This window comes from Pogoniulus pusillus, chromosome 2 (assembly GCF_015220805.1).
Source record: "Pogoniulus pusillus isolate bPogPus1 chromosome 2, bPogPus1.pri, whole genome shotgun sequence".
Lineage (NCBI taxonomy): Eukaryota > Metazoa > Chordata > Aves > Piciformes > Lybiidae > Pogoniulus > Pogoniulus pusillus.
The window spans coordinates 20,800,846-20,819,214 of NC_087265.1; the positions used below are offsets into that span (position 1 = coordinate 20,800,846).

At 45.0% G+C, this 18,369-nt stretch overlaps 1 protein-coding gene across 1 annotated transcript in view; it reads right to left on the reverse strand.

The window, feature by feature from the left end:
• Nucleotides 1-203: 203 nt before the first annotated feature.
• Nucleotides 204-18,369, reverse strand: part of COL3A1 (collagen type III alpha 1 chain) — a 73,053-nt gene continuing 54,887 nt past the window's right edge. The window contains exons 33-51 of the mRNA XM_064158034.1: nucleotides 17,776-17,829; nucleotides 17,621-17,674; nucleotides 16,946-16,999; nucleotides 16,512-16,619; nucleotides 16,298-16,351; nucleotides 15,749-15,802; nucleotides 13,749-13,910; nucleotides 13,514-13,621; nucleotides 11,684-11,791; nucleotides 11,233-11,286; nucleotides 10,948-11,055; nucleotides 9,702-9,755; nucleotides 9,484-9,591; nucleotides 7,758-7,811; nucleotides 7,425-7,532; nucleotides 6,305-6,587; nucleotides 5,143-5,330; nucleotides 3,659-3,901; nucleotides 204-1,442 (exon numbers count right to left, since the gene is read on the reverse strand). Coding sequence (XP_064014104.1) covers nucleotides 1,296-1,442; nucleotides 3,659-3,901; nucleotides 5,143-5,330; nucleotides 6,305-6,587; nucleotides 7,425-7,532; nucleotides 7,758-7,811; nucleotides 9,484-9,591; nucleotides 9,702-9,755; nucleotides 10,948-11,055; nucleotides 11,233-11,286; nucleotides 11,684-11,791; nucleotides 13,514-13,621; nucleotides 13,749-13,910; nucleotides 15,749-15,802; nucleotides 16,298-16,351; nucleotides 16,512-16,619; nucleotides 16,946-16,999; nucleotides 17,621-17,674; nucleotides 17,776-17,829 — 2,103 coding nt within the window. The 3' untranslated portion in view covers nucleotides 204-1,295. The remainder of the gene's footprint in view (nucleotides 1,443-3,658; nucleotides 3,902-5,142; nucleotides 5,331-6,304; nucleotides 6,588-7,424; nucleotides 7,533-7,757; nucleotides 7,812-9,483; nucleotides 9,592-9,701; nucleotides 9,756-10,947; nucleotides 11,056-11,232; nucleotides 11,287-11,683; nucleotides 11,792-13,513; nucleotides 13,622-13,748; nucleotides 13,911-15,748; nucleotides 15,803-16,297; nucleotides 16,352-16,511; nucleotides 16,620-16,945; nucleotides 17,000-17,620; nucleotides 17,675-17,775; nucleotides 17,830-18,369) is intronic.

The following is an 18,369-nucleotide window of genomic DNA, read 5'->3' on the forward strand; positions in this document are numbered from 1 at the left end:
GGCAAATTCAAAAGTGTGGGAGGGGCGGGGTAACCCCCAAACCATCACACTTTGGGATTACCAAGTTTTCCCTCCAATAACATCTTAGTCAAACCAGCTGAAGTGGTGCCAGAGTCATGCCCTGCCCCATTCATTTGTTTGATGAAAGAGATAAAAATAGTAAAATTAAAATAAAAAAGAAAGAAAAAAGAAAAGAAGTCAGGTTTATGAAACGAGAAGTTTTATTAAGGTATTTTATTATGTGTCTCTGTAAGGAATAGACCAACAACCATATAAAAGCTTACAAAGATGGTTAACCTTCAACACTATTTAATGTGCTAACGTGCCAGAGGAAGTTCACAAGTTTGCATCTTTATTGACTTTTACAGAGTGAAGGGAGAAAGTTCTCAACTATGACAGGCCAATGACAGGAGACATTTAAGATTGCTTCTAATATTTTTTTCCCCTTTTTTCTTTTAATTTATTGTTTAAAGCAAGTCAATAACCCTGACTTGCAGAGTTAGGAGTGAAAAAATACATTAGCACCATCATAGTCATCTTTTTGTTTTAAACACTTCCCTAATTTTAGTGGTCTTGACCAGCAATGACAGGAAAGTAGAGAAGCACCTTTGATAACAGAATACAATCCAACAACGAAATTATGGTGACTGCCATGTGAAAGGTATTAAAAGCTCTCAAAAATATGCTAACCAGGATGGAAGCAATTAGAAAATGTTGTACCAAAAGGGCCCAATCTCTTCTGATTTTTTTGCTTTGACTGATTTTCTTTTGTGCTTGTTTGGTTGGTTTTGCCTCATCAGACACATCCCAGTTTCTGTCCGTGTTGAGGTAGTTGAAACAGGGAGGTCTTTCTAGCTTTATGGACTGCATCTTAGAAAGAAGGGCAAGCTTTGGCACCGGGAGCAATCAGTGCTTTGGAAATTGGCTAACATTCAGCTAATAGGGCCACAGTGTTGTTTTCCTAAGTGTTGAAGTTGTATCATAGCACCACGGAGTCATGTTTTGGAAGATGGAATTTGGGGTTTAAAATGAAAAAAAAAAAAAAAGTAGAGCAAAAAAAAAAAAAAAGCAGCATTTTTTTTAACTGTACTTTGTGTAATAGCAGGGAAAACAAATACTGACCCTTAAGGTCAATTTGATTTTTGTGTTGTTTTGGTTTTGTTTTTTTCCCCCCAGAAATTTTGTTAATAAATAACTGGGAAAGAGAGGGGCGCCTGTACTAGCTGACAAGGCTGAAACAAAGGAGCACAGTTGGAGTGTGAATCTGTTTGCTGGGAAAGAGCAAGGCCTTGGGTTTACAAGAAGCAGACTGGGCCAATGTCCACGCCAAATTCCTGCTCAGGACCACCGATATCTAAGGGTGCGATGTCCACCACAGGCAGCCTCATCGTCTTGCGCGTTCGGTACTCAAACACTGTCTTGCCCCATCCGCCAGTGTGTTTCTGTGAGGGTGGAAGGGAAGGAAGAGGAACACGTTAAAGACAGCACCTCTGGGGAAGTTACCCTGCACTCTGCTGACTCTCATGCTGGAGTATTGTGTCCAGTTCTGGGTCCCTCAGCTCAAGAAGGACAGAGAGATGCTAGAGAGAGTCTAGCCCAGAACCACAAAGATGATTAAAGAATTTGACCATCTTCCTTTGGATGAGAGCCTGAGGGAGCTGGGGCTCTTTAGCTTGGAGAAGAGGAGACTAAGGGGTGACCTGATTCATGTTTAAAAATATGTACGGGGTGAGTGCCAGGAGGATGGAGCCAGCCTTAGCTCAGTGATGCCCAGTGACAGCACAAGAGGCAGTGGGTGGAAGTTGAGGCATAGAAGATTCCTTGTGAACCTGAGGAAGAATGTTTTCACTGTGAGGGTGACAGAGCACTGGAACAGGTTGCCCAGGGATGTTGTGGAGTCTGCCTCTCTGGAGATATCCAAGAACTGGATGTGTTCTGGTGTGATCTGCTCTTGGTGATCCTGCTCTGGCAGTGGGACTGGACCAGATGATCTTTCGAGGTCCATTCCAGCCCTTAACATTCTATGATTCTATGATTCTCTACTGGCTCTCATGCTGTGGAGAAGTTACCCTGTAGCCTGCTTGCTCTCATATTTATGTTTTCTCTTTCCATACCAACATGTCCCTTTCAACACCATGAAAGCTGGTTGCTGCTACTGTAGAAGTTAACACATAGGCAGTGGGCCTTCATTTCATAGAGTCGTAGAACAGTCTGGGTTGGAAGGAACCCTCCAAAGGTCATCTAGTGCGAACTCCACTGCAGTCAGCAGGGACATTCTCAACTAAATCAGGTTGCACATAGCCCTGTTGAGCCCTGCCTTGACTATCTTGAAGGTGCTGAGAAGACCTTATGGTGGCCTTCCAGTATCTGAAGGGGGCCTACAAGAAAACTGGTGAGGGACTTTCTAGGGTGTCGGGTAGTGATAGGATGAGGGGGAATGGATCCAAGCTAGAGGAAGGGAGATTAAGATTTTATGTTAGGAAGAAGTTCTTCACTGTAAGGGTGGTGAGACACTGGAACAGGTTGCCAGGGAGGCTGTGGATTTCCATCCCCGGAAGTTTTTAAGGCCAGGCTGGAGGTGGCTCTGAGCAATCTGATGTAGTGTGAGGTGTCTCTGCCCATGGCAGGGCGTTGGAATTAGATGATCCTCAAGGTTGGAAGGGACCTTAACAATTCTGTGATTCTGTGATCTCCAGGGATGGAGACCTTTCTGGACCTTGTAGGGTTGTAGATGCTGTGGGTTGCAAGGGATGAGAAAACCTTGATGGAGCAGTGTCAGTGCCCTGGCTTAGGACTGAAAAATACTCTGCATGCTGGGAGGTGGTAAAATAGCTACTCTGCCTGGAAAGTGGTCTTGGCCTCAGGAAAAAGCGACAGCAATGAGTCAGCTCTTCATGTCCATGTTAAAGGAATGGCCACAAAGTAGCTGCAAATTGAATGTCTCTGTGCCTCTTTAGGTGTCAGGTTTACTGTGCATGGTCTTGTGCTGTTTTGTGTTTGCTACTGACAAGGCTGCAGATGCTCACAGAGCAGCAAGCTCACTGATGTTACTGCTCCTTGCTAATACATTCTCCTGCAGTGATCACAGCACAGCAAAGTGATGTTGCAGCTTCACAGTGACTGTGTTTGCCCCTTCCCATAAGGATAGCTCAAATCAGCTAGCCTTGATTTTTTGGTATGACTGAGATCACACACAGTATCACACACAGAACATCCAGGTTGGAAAATTCCCACAGGGTCACCAAGTCCAACCTAGAACCCTACTCTACAAGATTCACCTTAAACCATATCCCTAAGCACCACATCCAAATGACCCTTAAACATATTCAGGGTTGGTGACTCAACCACCTCCCAGGGCAGCTCATTCCAGTGTCTGATAACTCCTGCTATCTTTTGTTTTAGACCTAACACCAGATGCATCAAACCTGGCTCGCTGTGACTTCACTGACTTTGAATTTAAAGCAAGGAGACGTCTGTAAAGCACAGATGGAAATGGAGCACACCTCCCATTCTGCAGTTGCTGCAGGTGTGATACCTCTAGAGAATTTCAGTTTCCCCTGTTAGGTAAGGAAAGGACACAGCTGCACCTCTCATGCATGGGTCTTTCTCCAGAGAGAGTTACTGATTACACTACCATACTGAAGTCTTGTTTACTTACAGAACAGCCATCTTCCAGAACAGCATAGGTGTATTTGCTATTTCCTTCAGCCTTGATCTCACTTTCTGTAGAGCTCATCAATTTCAGAGCTTTTTTAACGTTGCCACTGGCTTCCTCCATGTAGGCAATGCTGTTCTTGCAGTGGTAGGTGATGTTCTGCAAGGCACGGCTGGAAAGGATGCGGAGGAAGGCCAGCTGAACCTCAGAGACATCCTCTGGAAGCTCAGGATCTCCGTAGCTGAACTGCAGAGTGCAACACATACACAACAGCTTGTGTGAGATCACCTCTGGGCACAGTCCTAGTCATTATGTCACCTACCAACTGTTTAGCTTAGTTTCACAGAACCACAGAAATAACCAGGTTGGAAAAGACCTTTGAGATCACTGAGTCCAACCTATCACCTAACACCTTCTAATTAACTAAACCATGGTACTAAGTGTCTCATTCAGCCTCCTCTTAAACACTTCCAGGGATGGGGACTCCACCACCTCCCCAGGCAGCCCATCCCAATGACAATCTCTCTTCTGTGAAGAATTTCCTCCTAATATCTAGCTTAAACACAGCTTGAGGCTGTGTCCTCTTGTTCTATCACTGGGTGACAGAACTGTAGAAGAGACCAACCCCACCTGGCTACAACCTCCTTTCAGGTAGTTGTAGACAGCAATGAGGTCACCCCTGAGCCTCCTCTTCTCCAGGCTGAACACCCCCAGCTCCCTCAGCCTCTCCTCAGAGGGCTGTGCTCCAGCCCCCTCACCAGCCTTGCTGCCCTTCTCTGGACACAGTCAAACACCTCAACATCTTTCTTAAATTGAGCACCCAGAACTGGACACAGGACTCAAGGTGTGGCCTAAACAGTGCGGAGTACAGGGGCACAAGGACTTCCCTGGTCCTGCTGGCCACACCATTCCTGATAGAGACCAGGATGCCATTGGCCTTCTTGGCCACCTGGGCACACTGCTGGCTCATGTTCAGCTGCTGTCAATCAGTACTCCCAGGTCCCTCTCTGCCTGGCTGTTCTCCACCCACTCTGTCCCCAGCCTGTAGCACTGCATGGGGTTGTTGTGGTCAAAGTGTAGAACTTGGCACTTGAACTTGTTAAAACTCCTGGCACTGGATTGTGCCCATCTGTCCAGCCTGTCCTGGTTCTCTGCAGAGCCCTCCTGCCCCCTAACAAATCCACACATGTTCCCAACTTGGTGTTGCCTGCAAACTTACTGATGGTGACTCAGTCCCCTCATCCAGATCACCAATGAAGATATCAAACAGGCCTAGGCCCAGCACTGATCCCTGGGGCACACCACTAGTGACAGCTGCCAACTGGATGTGGCTCCATTCACCACCACTCTCTGGGCCTGGCCATCCAGCCTGTTCTGAACCCGGCATCAGGAGCATTTTAACATCAGGAGCACTTTGGAGTACACTGGAATGTCCAGGAGGACAGTATGTGTCCTGCTTTTGGGGCTGTTACCTAGCAATTTCTTACCTGGAAGCCTCCATTCATAGATTCTCCAAACCAAACATGTTTCTTTCCACTGCTTTCACTGCTCCACCAGTTCTTCCTTGGCACGGTGCTGGGGTTAGCACTGAGGCACGTCTCACCAGTTTCCATGTTACAGTAGACTTTAATAGCATCCATCTTGCAGCCTTGGTTAGGATCAATCCAGTACTCTCCTAGAGATTAAAAAAAACAAACACACAAAACAAACCCACAAATTAGTGAGCTTAACATGTTCACAGAACAATCTGACTGCATGATGGGGAAGCTTCTCTCTCTGCCAGATTCCAGAGCCAAATGAAGAAGAATATGAATTCTGACAGTAGAAAGACCACAGAGTGATATAAAACCACACTGACTTCTGTATACCTGCTTCTGAGTACTGTAAAATGATTTGCATTTGACATGAAAATAGAATTTGGCTTGGCTTTTTTTTTTCCCCACTATAAAAGTATTTAAACAAATATTCATTTGCAAGCATGTAAGGAGTGAGGCTGAAGTTAGCATACACACTGTGTAAATGTGTAAAATAAGGTTTATAGGATCACAGGATGTTAGGGGTTGGAAGGGACCCAAAGAGATCACCAAGTCTAACTCCCTTGCCAGAACAGGACCATACCATCTAGCACAGGTTGCACAGGAACTCATGCAGACAGGGCTGAGAAATCTCCAGAGAAGGAGACTCCACAACCTCTCTGGGCATCCTGTGCCAGTGCTCTGTGACCCTTACAGTAAAGAGGTTCTTCCTCATGTTGAGGTGAAACTTCCTGTGCTGTAGTTTATACCTATTGCCCCTTATCTTATCCCAGGGCACAACTGAGAAGAGTTTGTCCCCTCCCTCTTGACCCCCAGCCCTCAGATATTTATAGCCATTGATTAGATCCCCTCTCAGTCTTCTCTTCACCAGACCAAACAGCCCCAGGCCCCTCAGCCTCTCTTCAAAGGGCAGTGCTTCAGCTCCTTCATCATCTTCATAGCCCCTTAATCATTTTCATAGTTAGAGTTATTATTACCTTTCTATTTCAAAACAATAACCACTTTTTATAGTAGATCTCTGCATTTAGATACTCAAAGAAAAAAATCAGTCATGCAAAAAACAAGAAAACCAACCAGGACCTGCTAGCACTGGTGAAAATAAAGCTTAACCTACCACTCTTGAGCTCAGGGTGGCAGAATTTTAGATCCCTGCAGTTCCGAGCTGGATTCTTCCGTGAGCCATCAGGGCTGATGATGTTTTCAATCTGGCTGTTGATTGATTTCATTGAGGACATGATCTCGTTCAGGTTGATGTCATTTTCCTTTGGCTCATCTCGATACTCATACCCATAGCCCGTGGGACCTTTCTCACCAGCACCCAGGGCAGCTGCACCGCCACCGCAGCAGGGACCAGGAGGACCAGAAGGACCTGGAAGACCAGGTTGGCCTGGTGGACCCTAGGAAAGAAAGAGGAAAAAAGAGGAGGGGGAACGGGGAGAAAGAGGAGGGGGAACGGGGAGAAAGAGGAGGGGGAACGGGGAGAAAGAGGAGGAAAGGGGAGAAAGAGGAGGAAAGGGGAGAAAGAGGAGGGGGAACGGGGAGAAAGAGGAGGGGGAACGGGGAGAAAGAGGAGGGGGAAAAGGGAAGAAGGGGGGAAGAGAAGAAAGGTGCGAGGAAAGGAAGAAAGGTGGAGAAAGGAAGAAAAAGGAAAGTTAACACAGTGTTGAGTAGAGAACACAGGTTGAGACTAATGTCTATGTGGGCCCCAATCATAACAAAAAATGAGAGTCCTCACATGAACATTTAATTTGCTTCTTCAGTAAACAATGGCACTTGTTGTGTACAAACACCTGTTACACTTTCCAGGTCTTTATTTTCCTACAATTGGACTAGTTCTAGCTTTGCCAAGCTGTGACTGCCTTTCTTTAGCCTGGGCTTTGGGAAGGAGAAAGGAACCCTTTCCACCAAAATCCAGAGAAGAACCATTTCTTGCCTTTAAGAGAAGTGCCTGTGCCAGTGGTCTTTGCAGCACTCCCTAGTGGAGTCCAGGAAAGCCATTTCATAGCTTCCAAGACACAAATGGAGTCTGTGCTTTGCCATAAAGCCTTCCTATTCTATGGAACGGGCTTGCTGCCTACATGACACTGTCACAATGCTGTGCATCAGCACTTACCCTGACTGAGCTGCATTATCTGGATGGAGACCTCCTACCACAGACTCCACCCACGAAGTACAAAATTTTCCTGTGGAAGATATTTAAATGTTTGATCAACAATCCCTAAAGATTTACTTACTGCAGGGCCACTTTCCCCTCTGTTCCCACGGGGCCCAGGAGGACCAATTGGACCCGGATACCCACTTGTACCATCTTTTCCAGGTGGCCCAGCTGGTCCTGGGGGGCCCTATAACAAGGTGGAACATAAATAACACGGTTAAAATAGTTTAACAGGTAATCTCAAATTCAGAAATACATTGTGAGCTACTTGAAGCATTTCTGTGTGTTTTGTCAAGGTGGTTTTTTCCCCTTTCTTCAGCTGTTGCCTGTTGAAATGGATGATTCAAATTTGTCTTGTTATTTTAATCTTTTAAAGCAAGCAGCTGGACTTCTTCTTCAGAATTGTTCTTACCCTTGCACCTGAAGCTCCTGGACTTCCAAGTGCACCTTGTGGACCCAGGGGACCCTAGGAAGACAAGAAAAGTAAGTCACACACCTCTCAGTTTGGAATGAGCTGGATGTACCTTAAATAAAACCACTAAGATTATAGGAAGCATCTTTAAAATTGTGTGAAGCATCTTTAAGATTGTGTGAAGCATCTTTAAGATTATGTGAAGCACCTTAAAGATTATATGAAACACCTTTAAGATTATATAAAAGCAGACTGGGAGAGAGAATGGCTGTCAGTCTTTAACCAGAAAGCACTACCAAATGCTCTCTCTGTGAAGAAAACATTGGTATTGTGATATCTAAAATGAAAGAAAGTCAACCAGCACTGGTGAGCTTTGGGTGATACCCTCCGTTCATAAGCATACATCACTATGGGCTCAAAAGGATGAAGTTTTAATCATATTACCAGTAAAGGGATACAGATAAATGAACAAATTCTCTCCAAATGCATTGAAAGTGAAATAAATAAAATAAAACTGCTCGATTTCTGCACTGCAAATAAATAAGTCAGAAGTTTAAACACTGTGGAGCATTGTGCTGTCACAGTGCTAGTGAGAATTTATCAGATTGGTGTTTCTTTAGCTTGTGTTATACAGGTTATGTTGTGTGGTTAAAGAGGGTGATACTGGTAGTGTGACAGCTAGCATCCATCTTTTCTGTTGCCATTGATAGATTAGTTGAGTGAATTTAGATTTCATGATTCTCACTTGCATCATGAGTGCTATTTTCAGCAGAAATCTCTTCTCAGTTTTGTACTTGTCATAAAGATCTAGATCCTGACTGTCCATTGCCCTTCAGTTCCCTTAGCTATTAATCACAGAACCATAGAATAGCTCAGGTTGGAAGGGACCTTAGAGATCATCTGCTCCAATCTCCCCACTATTGGCAGGGATTCCTCTCAACTAGACTCTGCCTCATGCAACCTGGCCTTGAACACCCACAGGGAGGGGACCTGCACAACATCTCTAAGCAACCTATTCCAAAGTCTCACCGCCCTCATACTGAAGAACTTCTCCCTAAGACCCAGTGTAAACCTACTCTCCCCCAGCTTAAAACCATTCTCACTTGTCCTGTCACTAGACATCCTTATGAAAAGTCCTTCTCCAGCCTTCCTGTAGGATCCTACCAGCTACTGGAAGGCAGCTTTAAGAAGATATATTAAGCTGTATTTAAAATGCTAACCACAGAAACATTCATGTTGGAAAAGACCCTCAGTAATGAATGGTTTTAACTCAGTAGTTAACATTTTTCCCCTGTTTTGCCCTAATAAAGATGCTCAACAGAAGAGAGGTATCTGGACTCTGAGCTTTGCCATCGACTTAGTTTCTAGCACAGATTTCTACTAGGCATGGATGTTTCAACCCCTAATCCTATCTTTAAGAATTTAATCAGGAATAGCCTATAGAAATGAATGCAAAAAATGGTTTGATCCAGACAAAAGCAGATGTATAGTTGAAAGAGACTACAGCAGACTCAGTTTTTGCTCCTAGCAGCTTCTTCCAGTTGGTTATCATTGCTTATTTCAGGCTGATCCAAGGAACCTGAACTTCTGAACACATGACACAAGTTATTTGCAGCTAATTGTTTCCTTGCCTCAGTAGATCAGTTAAGGTGCACTAGTCACCTGAGACCTAAGCCATAGAAACTCAGACCAGCTGCTATTTCCAGCTCAATACAAAACTACTCACAGGAGGACCAGGGAGACCAGGTGTACCAGGAAATCCTCTATGACCCTTTATGCCGTTGCTACCTCGTTCACCAGGTTCACCTTTATCACCACGAGGACCTTGAGGACCCTTTAAGAGTAGAGTTGAAATAAAAGGAATGTATAAAGAAATGAGAGAAATGCCCAAATAACAGGAAACAGTGAACTTGTGATAGCTCAAAGGCTTGCAATGTGACTTACAGCAGGACCGCGAGCTCCGGCAGGACCGCTAGAGCCAGGAGGGCCAGGTGGACCCTGTGACACATGAGAAGAAGATGGTATGGATCACTTGGAGTTGCCTAGATGTCTTTTTACTTCCAAATAAGTACTATACTCAAATCCATCAGCTGTTTGGAAACAAGGGGAAGCTACACACACACACACTGTGGCCATTTGAGCTAGATTTCTAGCTCAGACATAAAAAAATCCCTAGGAAAAGAGAAATTTAGACACCGATTGAAAAGTGGAAAGGTACTGGAGTCTGAGTGCCAGGGGCAGACCATAAAATGGCAACAACGGGTAAGTTAATTGGAGCATCAAAAACTATGTCTGTAAGCATAGCTTGTATCTCCCTCTTGCTACTTTGCTGCACTTGCTGCAGTCTCCTCCCTGTCGCTGTTTTGGCTGCTGCTTGCTTGCTTTACTCCATCTTCACTTGCCCTGTGGTTGCTATATTCTGCAGTAGTTGGTTTTGTCTATACTGCTGTGTTCAGTTTAACTGCAAAAATACAAAATTTCATTTTCTGACTTTCCAAATCCTGAGCTGTAGTGAATTTTCTCTCTCTCTGGGGTAGGTTTACAGCAAGTTACTGGGAGAGGACCACAGAACTACAGGATGTCAGGGGTTGGCAGGGACCCAAAGAGGTCCCTGCCAAAGCAGGACCATAATCTAGCTCAGGTCACTAGAAGGATCCACTCTAACCCACAGCACACACACAGAGACTGTCAAGCCAGCAAGAATTTTGGCCAGTTCCTTTTTCTACCAATGTTAGACTTCCTCAGCTTGTTGGAGGCACTGCTACACACAACATGCACTAGAGCCCTTCTTCATTTTGTGAGGTTCTCAGTGCTCAAGCTGTGCTTTTGTCAACACCTCTCAGAAATCATTTGAAGGCTTCCCAAGTTACTCCCTTATTTTAAACCAATGACATCAACTTGTGCTGCACGAGCACCAGATGAGATAGAAATTCAAATCGGGCCTGGTGGGATGAGGTTGTGCTTTTTGGCATCCTAAGGAGTGCACGGATTTGGAGCTTCATTTCAATAGAGTTAGTTATCAGGAATACAAACTGTGATGTCTTTCCCCTTGATACTCTTATAAAGAAGGTTCTTGATGCCAACAAACTTGGCAGTTACATATGTGAGTCTCTTCCAAACTGCTGAGTGAAATGGGCTCTGCACAGGAAAGGCTTGTAAAGAAGCAGTAAGCTGTTCACTTGGGCCTCACCTGAAATCCTCTTTCACCAGCTTTTCCAGGTGCACCGCTGGTACCTGCAGGTCCAGGGTGACCAGGAGGTCCGGGAGGGCCAGGAGAGCCACTTTCACCACGGTCACCCTGCAGATGACAGTTGAGAGGGTAATAAATTTGATGTTTTACAGAACTACACCATAAAGAATACATTCAGTGGAGCATGAGAGGCTCCAGGAGTGAGTTACACAGCACAGAGCAATGTGTATTGTCATCTCTACATAGCATTTATTTGGCAATCTAAAGATACTGGTGGTTCCTTACTTTGCCTCCTGGGGATCCATCACGTCCAGGCAAGCCATCTGAGCCAGGGTTACCCTGGATAAAAACAAAGAGCAGTGCAGTCTGGTCACAAACTGAGTGAAGTACAGACAGCTTGTTTTCCAGTCCGCTTGAACAGTGCTCAATGAAGAAAGAGTTTTCAAGAGAGAAGAGCTCCTGGAGATGGAGCAGCCCATAAAAGATGTGTAAGATCCATACTGTTTTTCAGGCATAGAGGCTGTGCAGTCCCTTGTTCAGTTCCAGGTGGGACAGATGTGGTCCAGAAGCAGTAAAAGGTATATCAGAGACAGATGTCTATGCCTCCTTACATGTGGACGTAGCCTACCCAGCTCCCTGTGCATCGGGCACTTGAGGGAGGCTTTGGGAAGACTCCTGTACCCTCCTGTTAGTACCTCACAAGCTAGTAGAAAGGTCTAACACATCTCTTACTCACATCTCTGCCAGGTTCTCCAGGTAAGCCTCTTTGACCAATAGGCCCTTGTGGCCCAGGGGCACCACGTTCTCCTGGGATACCATTGGTGCCTGGTTTACCATCTTCACCCTGAATGCAAAAGGCAAAAGGTTGTGTTTCCACCATCCTGGTAGCCATCTACACATGTTACAATTGTGAAGGAGACCCAACAAAGTGAAGAGCCAGAGTGGCTTTGGTGGTTATAGAATCATAGAATCAGTCAGAGTTGGAAGGCACCACAAGGATCATCCAAGCCCCCTGCCATAGGCAGGGACACCTCACACTAGATCAGGCTGTCTAGAGCCTCATCCAGCCTGGCCTTAAACACCTCCATGGACAGGACTTGTACCACCTCCCTGGGCAACCCTTTCCTGGATCTCATGGTGTAAAGCATCTTCCTAACACCCAGTTTGAATCTACCCATTTCTAGCTTTGTTCCATTCCCTCTAGTTCTATCACTACCTGACAACCCAAAAAGTCCCTCCCCAGCATTCTTGTAGGCCCCCTTAAGATACTGAAAGGTGACAATAAGGTCATCTCAGAGCCATCTCCTCTCCAGACTGAACAGCCCCAACTCCCTCAGTCTCTCCTCATAACAGAGCAGCTCCTCACCCTTGTGGCCCTTCTCTGGACACCTTCCAGCCCACAGCTGCTGCTTACCAGATATTTTAAAGCCTGATTTTACTGCTGTAAACACAACTGACTGTCAGTTCTGCAGCCTCTGGACTACAAGCATCAGAAAAGCCCAAAGCAAGTTCCCTATTAGTAACTTCTTTAAGGGTGATGGAGCATTGGATCAGGCTGCCCAGTGAGGCTGTGGAGTCTCCTTCTCTAGAGACTTTCAAAACCCACCTGCATGCTTTCCTGTGTGGCCTGCTCTAGCTGATCACAGAATCACACAGCATCAGAGAAACAACCAGGTTGGAAAAGCTCCCCAGGATCACCAAGTCCAACCTATATCCCTACACTATGAGATTCACCTTAAACCATATCTCTAAGCACCACATCCAAATGACCCTTAAACACACTCAGGATTGGTGACTCCACCACCTCCCTGGGCAGCTCATTCCAGTGCCTGATCACTCTCTCCATGAAAAACTTTCTCCTAATATCCAATCTAAACCTACCCAGCCTCAGCTTGAGGCCATTCCCTCTTGTTCTGTCTCCAATTACCTGTAAGAAGAGACCAGCAGCAGCTTCTCCACAACACCCCTTCAGGTAGCTGTAGACAGCAATGAGGTCTCTCCTCAGCCTCCTCTGTTTCACACTAACCAGCCCCAGCTCCCTCAGTCATTCCTCATAAGATTTATTCTCCAGGCCTTTCCCCAGTTTTGTTACCCTCTTCTGGACCAGCTCCAGCATCTCCATATCTCTCTTGTATTGCAGTGCCCAAAACTGAACCAATATATGAGGTGTTGCCTCACCAGAGCCAATCCTGCCCTGGCATGAGGGGCTGGGCTAGATGATCTCCAGAAGTCCCTTCCAATCCCTACCATTCTATGACTCTGATTTTTCTACCTCTAAGCTAAGAAGAACTTCTTTACTGTAAGGATCTCGGACCACTGGAATAGGCTACCCCGAGAGGTTGTGGAGTCTCCTTCTCTGGAGACATTCAAGCCCTGTCTGGATGCATTCCTGTGCAACCTGCACTAGATTCTGTGGTCCTGCTCTGGCAGGGAGTTTGGACTTGATGATCAACAGAGGTCCCATCCAACCCCTAACATCTGTGATCCTCTGATGCTTTGATCCTGTGATTTTCAGCAGGCTGTTGGGCTAGCTTTGAGGCTATGGCTGCAGTGAATATGCTCTCACCTTGGCCCCTGCCATACCGGGTGGCCCGCTGGGGCCACGCAGACCTGGCAAACCCGTGTTGCCCCGGCCACCGACGATGCCTTGCGGACCTGGCTCGCCTGGAGCACCCTGTTGAAGAAAATGTGAGATCAGTTGAAACTGAGCATCTTTAACTTTCATTTGGTGACTTCTTCATTCTTGGCATGCTTAATCCACGCCCACTGGTGCAACAGTCCCTGCCTGAACATGTACTCACCCTTTCTCCTCGTGCACCTGGTGGCCCTTTCTCCCCTGGAGCGCCAGGCTCACCTCTTGTTCCAGCAGGTCCTGGACCACCAGGAGAACCAGCACTACCAGGGGGTCCAGGAGGTCCATCCTTGCCTGCAGGCCCTGCATTACCAGGGGGACCTGGGCTGCCCTAAAAATAAATTGAGAAAGAAGAGAGTCAGCTGTGTTGTCTGAACCAGCAGCACACACTGACTGATAATGGTCATTCCTCACAAAAGACAACTAGGCTTGAGTCACTGCCTCAAGGTAGAATTAAAGTCCAACCTAAATTTGATCTGGTCTTATAAATAGGATCCTTTCACCTATCACTTTTAAAACTGGTGGGTTGTTTTTTTTTCCCTTCCTACTGCCAGGACATATGGTTGACCTAATGGAACACCTGCACATTTTGGATACCCAGTGGTCGTGATATACACAACCCAGGACACATGTTCCTTACCCTGCCACAGAATTTCAGATAGTAGCAGATCCCGAAGACTTCTTGAATCACTCAGGCCATATATCTTTAAGGTTGGTGTCTTAGACACAAGCAGAGTGGGATGTCTTTCATTAAAACTCTTAACTGACCCAATTAATGGGAATAATTGAGGCCTTGAGCAGCTGAGTCTGGCTGAGAGGAATCCATGCCCATGGCAGGGGAGTTGGAGTAAATGATCTTTGACATCCCTTGCAACCTAAGCCATGATATGGCTCTATGACAATCTCATTGACTTTATTGATACCTTAGATAAAATCCCACTCTTTCTCCTTATTCAGGGATATTCTAATTTGCACCTGTCTGCAATTATATGACAGAAAGCAGAAAACTGTTCGTTCAAATAGAGAAGAGTTTTTTACTTCATGCCAATAGAGAGTAGGGTTATAGGCTGGACTCGATGGTCCTGAGGGTCTTTTTCAACCTGGATGTCTTTGTGATTTGTGATCACAGTTGCCATCCAGCAAAGGACAACTCATCATTTTGATTTTCACATGAGTAAATCCACTGTATTCTTTCTAATTTCTTATCAATTTTTAAAGAATCGAAAATCAGAGTCTAAGTTTTGCTGTGAGAGTCAGAAGTAGGCTCATGTTGAACCCACAAAGGTATTTTGAAGCAGCTTTTCTTAATGTACACATATTGTGCAGAATACTGCAATTAGCTGATGCATCAGCATCCATTTTTATAACAGGCCACTACAGAGTGGTGGTAGATTAAACTTCAGCTGTAGACCGTATCACAGAATCACAGAAACATCCAAGTTGGAAAAACCCCAGGATCACCAAGTCTAATCTAGAACTCTACTCTACAAGATTCACTTAAACCATACCCCTAGGCACCCCATCCAAACGACCCTTAAGCACATCCAGGGTCAGCAACTCACCCATGATGAGAGAAACTTTGCCAAAAGAATCTTTGCAAACTCCTCCATCCCAGGAAAATTAAATCCTAACAGGTAACTCAAAAAAAAAAAAAAATCCTTGCCAATGATGTACAAAGGCTCTGATGGACTTTGGAAAGTCAACCATCGTAGAAGGAGGAGTATCAAGGCAGTGAGTGAGTGAACTGCTGTTTCACAGGAACTAAGAGGAGAGCAAACTCCATTTTGCAGACTTTTCCCTTTAAGTCCAGACATCAGGACATGTCATATTCATAGAATCATAGAATGGTTTGGGTTGGAAGTGACCCCAAAGATCATCCAGCTCCAACCCCTCACCAGAGACAGGGACAACTCCCACTAGGACAAGTCGCTCAAGGCCTCGACCAACTTGACCTTGAACACCTCCAGGGAGGGAGCAGCCACAACCTCCCTGGGCAACCTGTGCCAGTGTCTCACCACCCTCACTGGAAAGAACTTCTTCCTAACATCCAGTTTAAATCTCCCCTCTGCCAGTTTAAACCTTATCCTGTCATCACAGTTTAAGATAGTGAATATGTCTGAATACATCCACAAGGTAAGAATAAAAGGAAAGAGGGATAAGACATCTTACATTGTTACCAGGAGGACCAGGCAGACCACGGGCACCAGGGAAACCAGCAGCACCCTGTAAGGAATTGATGATTTTAGTTGCCATCTCCTGAAATCTGGAACAACTTGAACAAATTGACTTTTATATAACTTTAAATGAGATTTTAGGTGGTTTGCTTAAAACCTGAGTTAGAAGTCCTGGAACAGAAGAAGAATTATACAAATGTTTAAAATGCATTTAGGTTTTGCAAGGAAATGTCCCAAGTGTTCCTCAAAAGTCAACTAATGGGCTCTTGGAAACTTGGCAAAGATGCTATCTGAGTCTAGTAACTGTTGAGATAAACCAGTTTAGATCTCTGGGTCATTGCGCCAAAAGCTGTTCTGGCACCTCACTGGTATTAAAATCAGTGAGATCCAGATCACTAAACACCTCAACATGAATTGCTCCTCCTGGAACACTTTAATTGTTTTTGTCTGTGTTAAAATCACTGCAGGTTTTTGGTTTCATTTCCATCACATTTGCTGCAATAGATAAATTTATCAGTGAATAGATCAGAGAGGGGATACTCACAGGACCTCCAGGAGATCCACGTTCTCCTTTCGTTCCTTGGGGACCAGGTGGGCCCTACATGGAAGGAAAGAGATAAAGCAAATTATCTGATGAATAGTTTGACTTTATATCAAGCTTCAGGCACTTTGAATGCTTTCACTTGGGCTCAGCCACTTTGAGGCTGAGAGAGAAGTGGAGAAGTGGAGTGTAGCAATAAGGGACAGCAAAAACTTACTGGTGCACCAGGACCACCTTGTGGACCTGCAGCTCCAGGGGGTCCAGCTTCTCCTCTTTGACCAGGTGGGCCTCTTTCTCCTTTCCCACCAGGTTCTCCATTTTGGCCCTGCAGAAAAAAATATTATGGTATGACTCCAAAACTATAAGTTAGATCACTGTAATGAGAAACTTTATCCAGATGCTCTTCTGAAGGGAACTTAAATATTACATTTCACATGAATGAGGTTTAACTCCAAGGCCCTAGCAGGGCAGGAAGGGAAGGATAAAGAAATGCTGCTCTGTGAGTGACTGAGTACAGAGAGAGAGGCAAAGGAATCAAGTATATGTAGCAGATACAAATGTTAAAGGGGTTATAGCAAGCCTTTCTGAGATGTGGATGAACTGAGAGAAATTGATAGCCACATTCAATTGCTTTTAAGTATTTTTACTCACTGGAGCTCCAGGGAAGCCAGCAGGTCCAGGAAGGCCTTGTTCTCCTCGTTCACCCTGTAGAAAACAGCAGATGAGCAGTAGAAGATGTTGAGAAGCTTAATTTTCCAAGTTAGAGAATACTCCCATGAATACCACTGAACTTTCTTTGTCTTATCAGACTTTGGACAAAACAAAACAAAACAAAAGCTGCTCCTGAGCTTTCAAAAAAACTGTTCAGGAATTATTTGATCATTTTCCTGAGGTGTGACAAACTGAGCCCAGAGCCAACTGAGCCCCAAAGGCACTCTTTTATTCAGTTACAACTGTGTAAACCCTGAGCCCAGACAGAGCTGAGATCCAAATGTGCTCTTTTATCAATCTAAATATAAAATGTAAATATAAAAGTATTTTTTTAAGTTTACTTAACTGCAAGATAAGGCGGAATCAACTACTGCTCACACTCTTGCCCTGCTCTGTCACCACAGCCCTCTAACCTCTTTGCAGTGTTAAAAGTCCTTAGCATCTGTAAATCCCAAGAGTCAACAGAAGCTGAGCATTCTTGGTTTATGTTGAACTGAAGCCATGTATGTTCCTGATAGGGCAGGTGCGATGTTGATGCCTGTTCTAGGCTAAAGGAGCCACAGTGAAGTCATACTGGAAGAAAAAGTGCTCTCAGAGAAAAGTATTCTCACTTACAGGACCACCACGGGAACCCACTGGACCTGGGGCACCTGCTGGGCCAGTCTCTCCCTGTAAGGAACAAGAATGATTGCTAGATGTTGTCCTTCTTTCCACGAGACAGCACCAGTGTGACTCTACAGTATCAGGCATCATTACAGAGGATGCTTTACCTTATCTCCAGGTGGGCCAGCAGGACCAGGAGGACCGATGGGACCTACATTCCCCTAAGCAATTAGAAAATAACATACTTTGTACCAAAAGATGACAATGTTGTTTCCTCCCTTGTGATCATTTACCTTCCAGTGTAAACAGGCTGCTACATATATTTAGATGAAGATAAGTCTACAATGCCAATGTGTTGTTGTACACTGTGTTTTGAAACAATGGTCCAGTAATCACCTAATAATCATATCATATTGCAGTGTAAGAGGTCTCCAGCTGATTGATTCTCTCTTCCCCCTCCTCCCTATCTAAATCTAACCCAAACCCATCTGAAGTTGATAGGCAACTTTATATGGTAGGCAATAAAAGTTATCCATTGCCCTAACTTTTCATAGAGATAATTGCTCCATGTTTCTTCACTACATGTTCAACCTCTCCTGACATTTTTCTTTCTTCAGAACTCAATGCACACCCTGTGGTGTGAATTACTTTTTTGTTTATTGTTTTCCCCCCAACTCATACAAGTTGAAGTTTTATATGTGTCTTCCCTTCCATTATCTGGATGTCTATAGTCATAGAATGGTCTGGGTTGGAAGGCACCT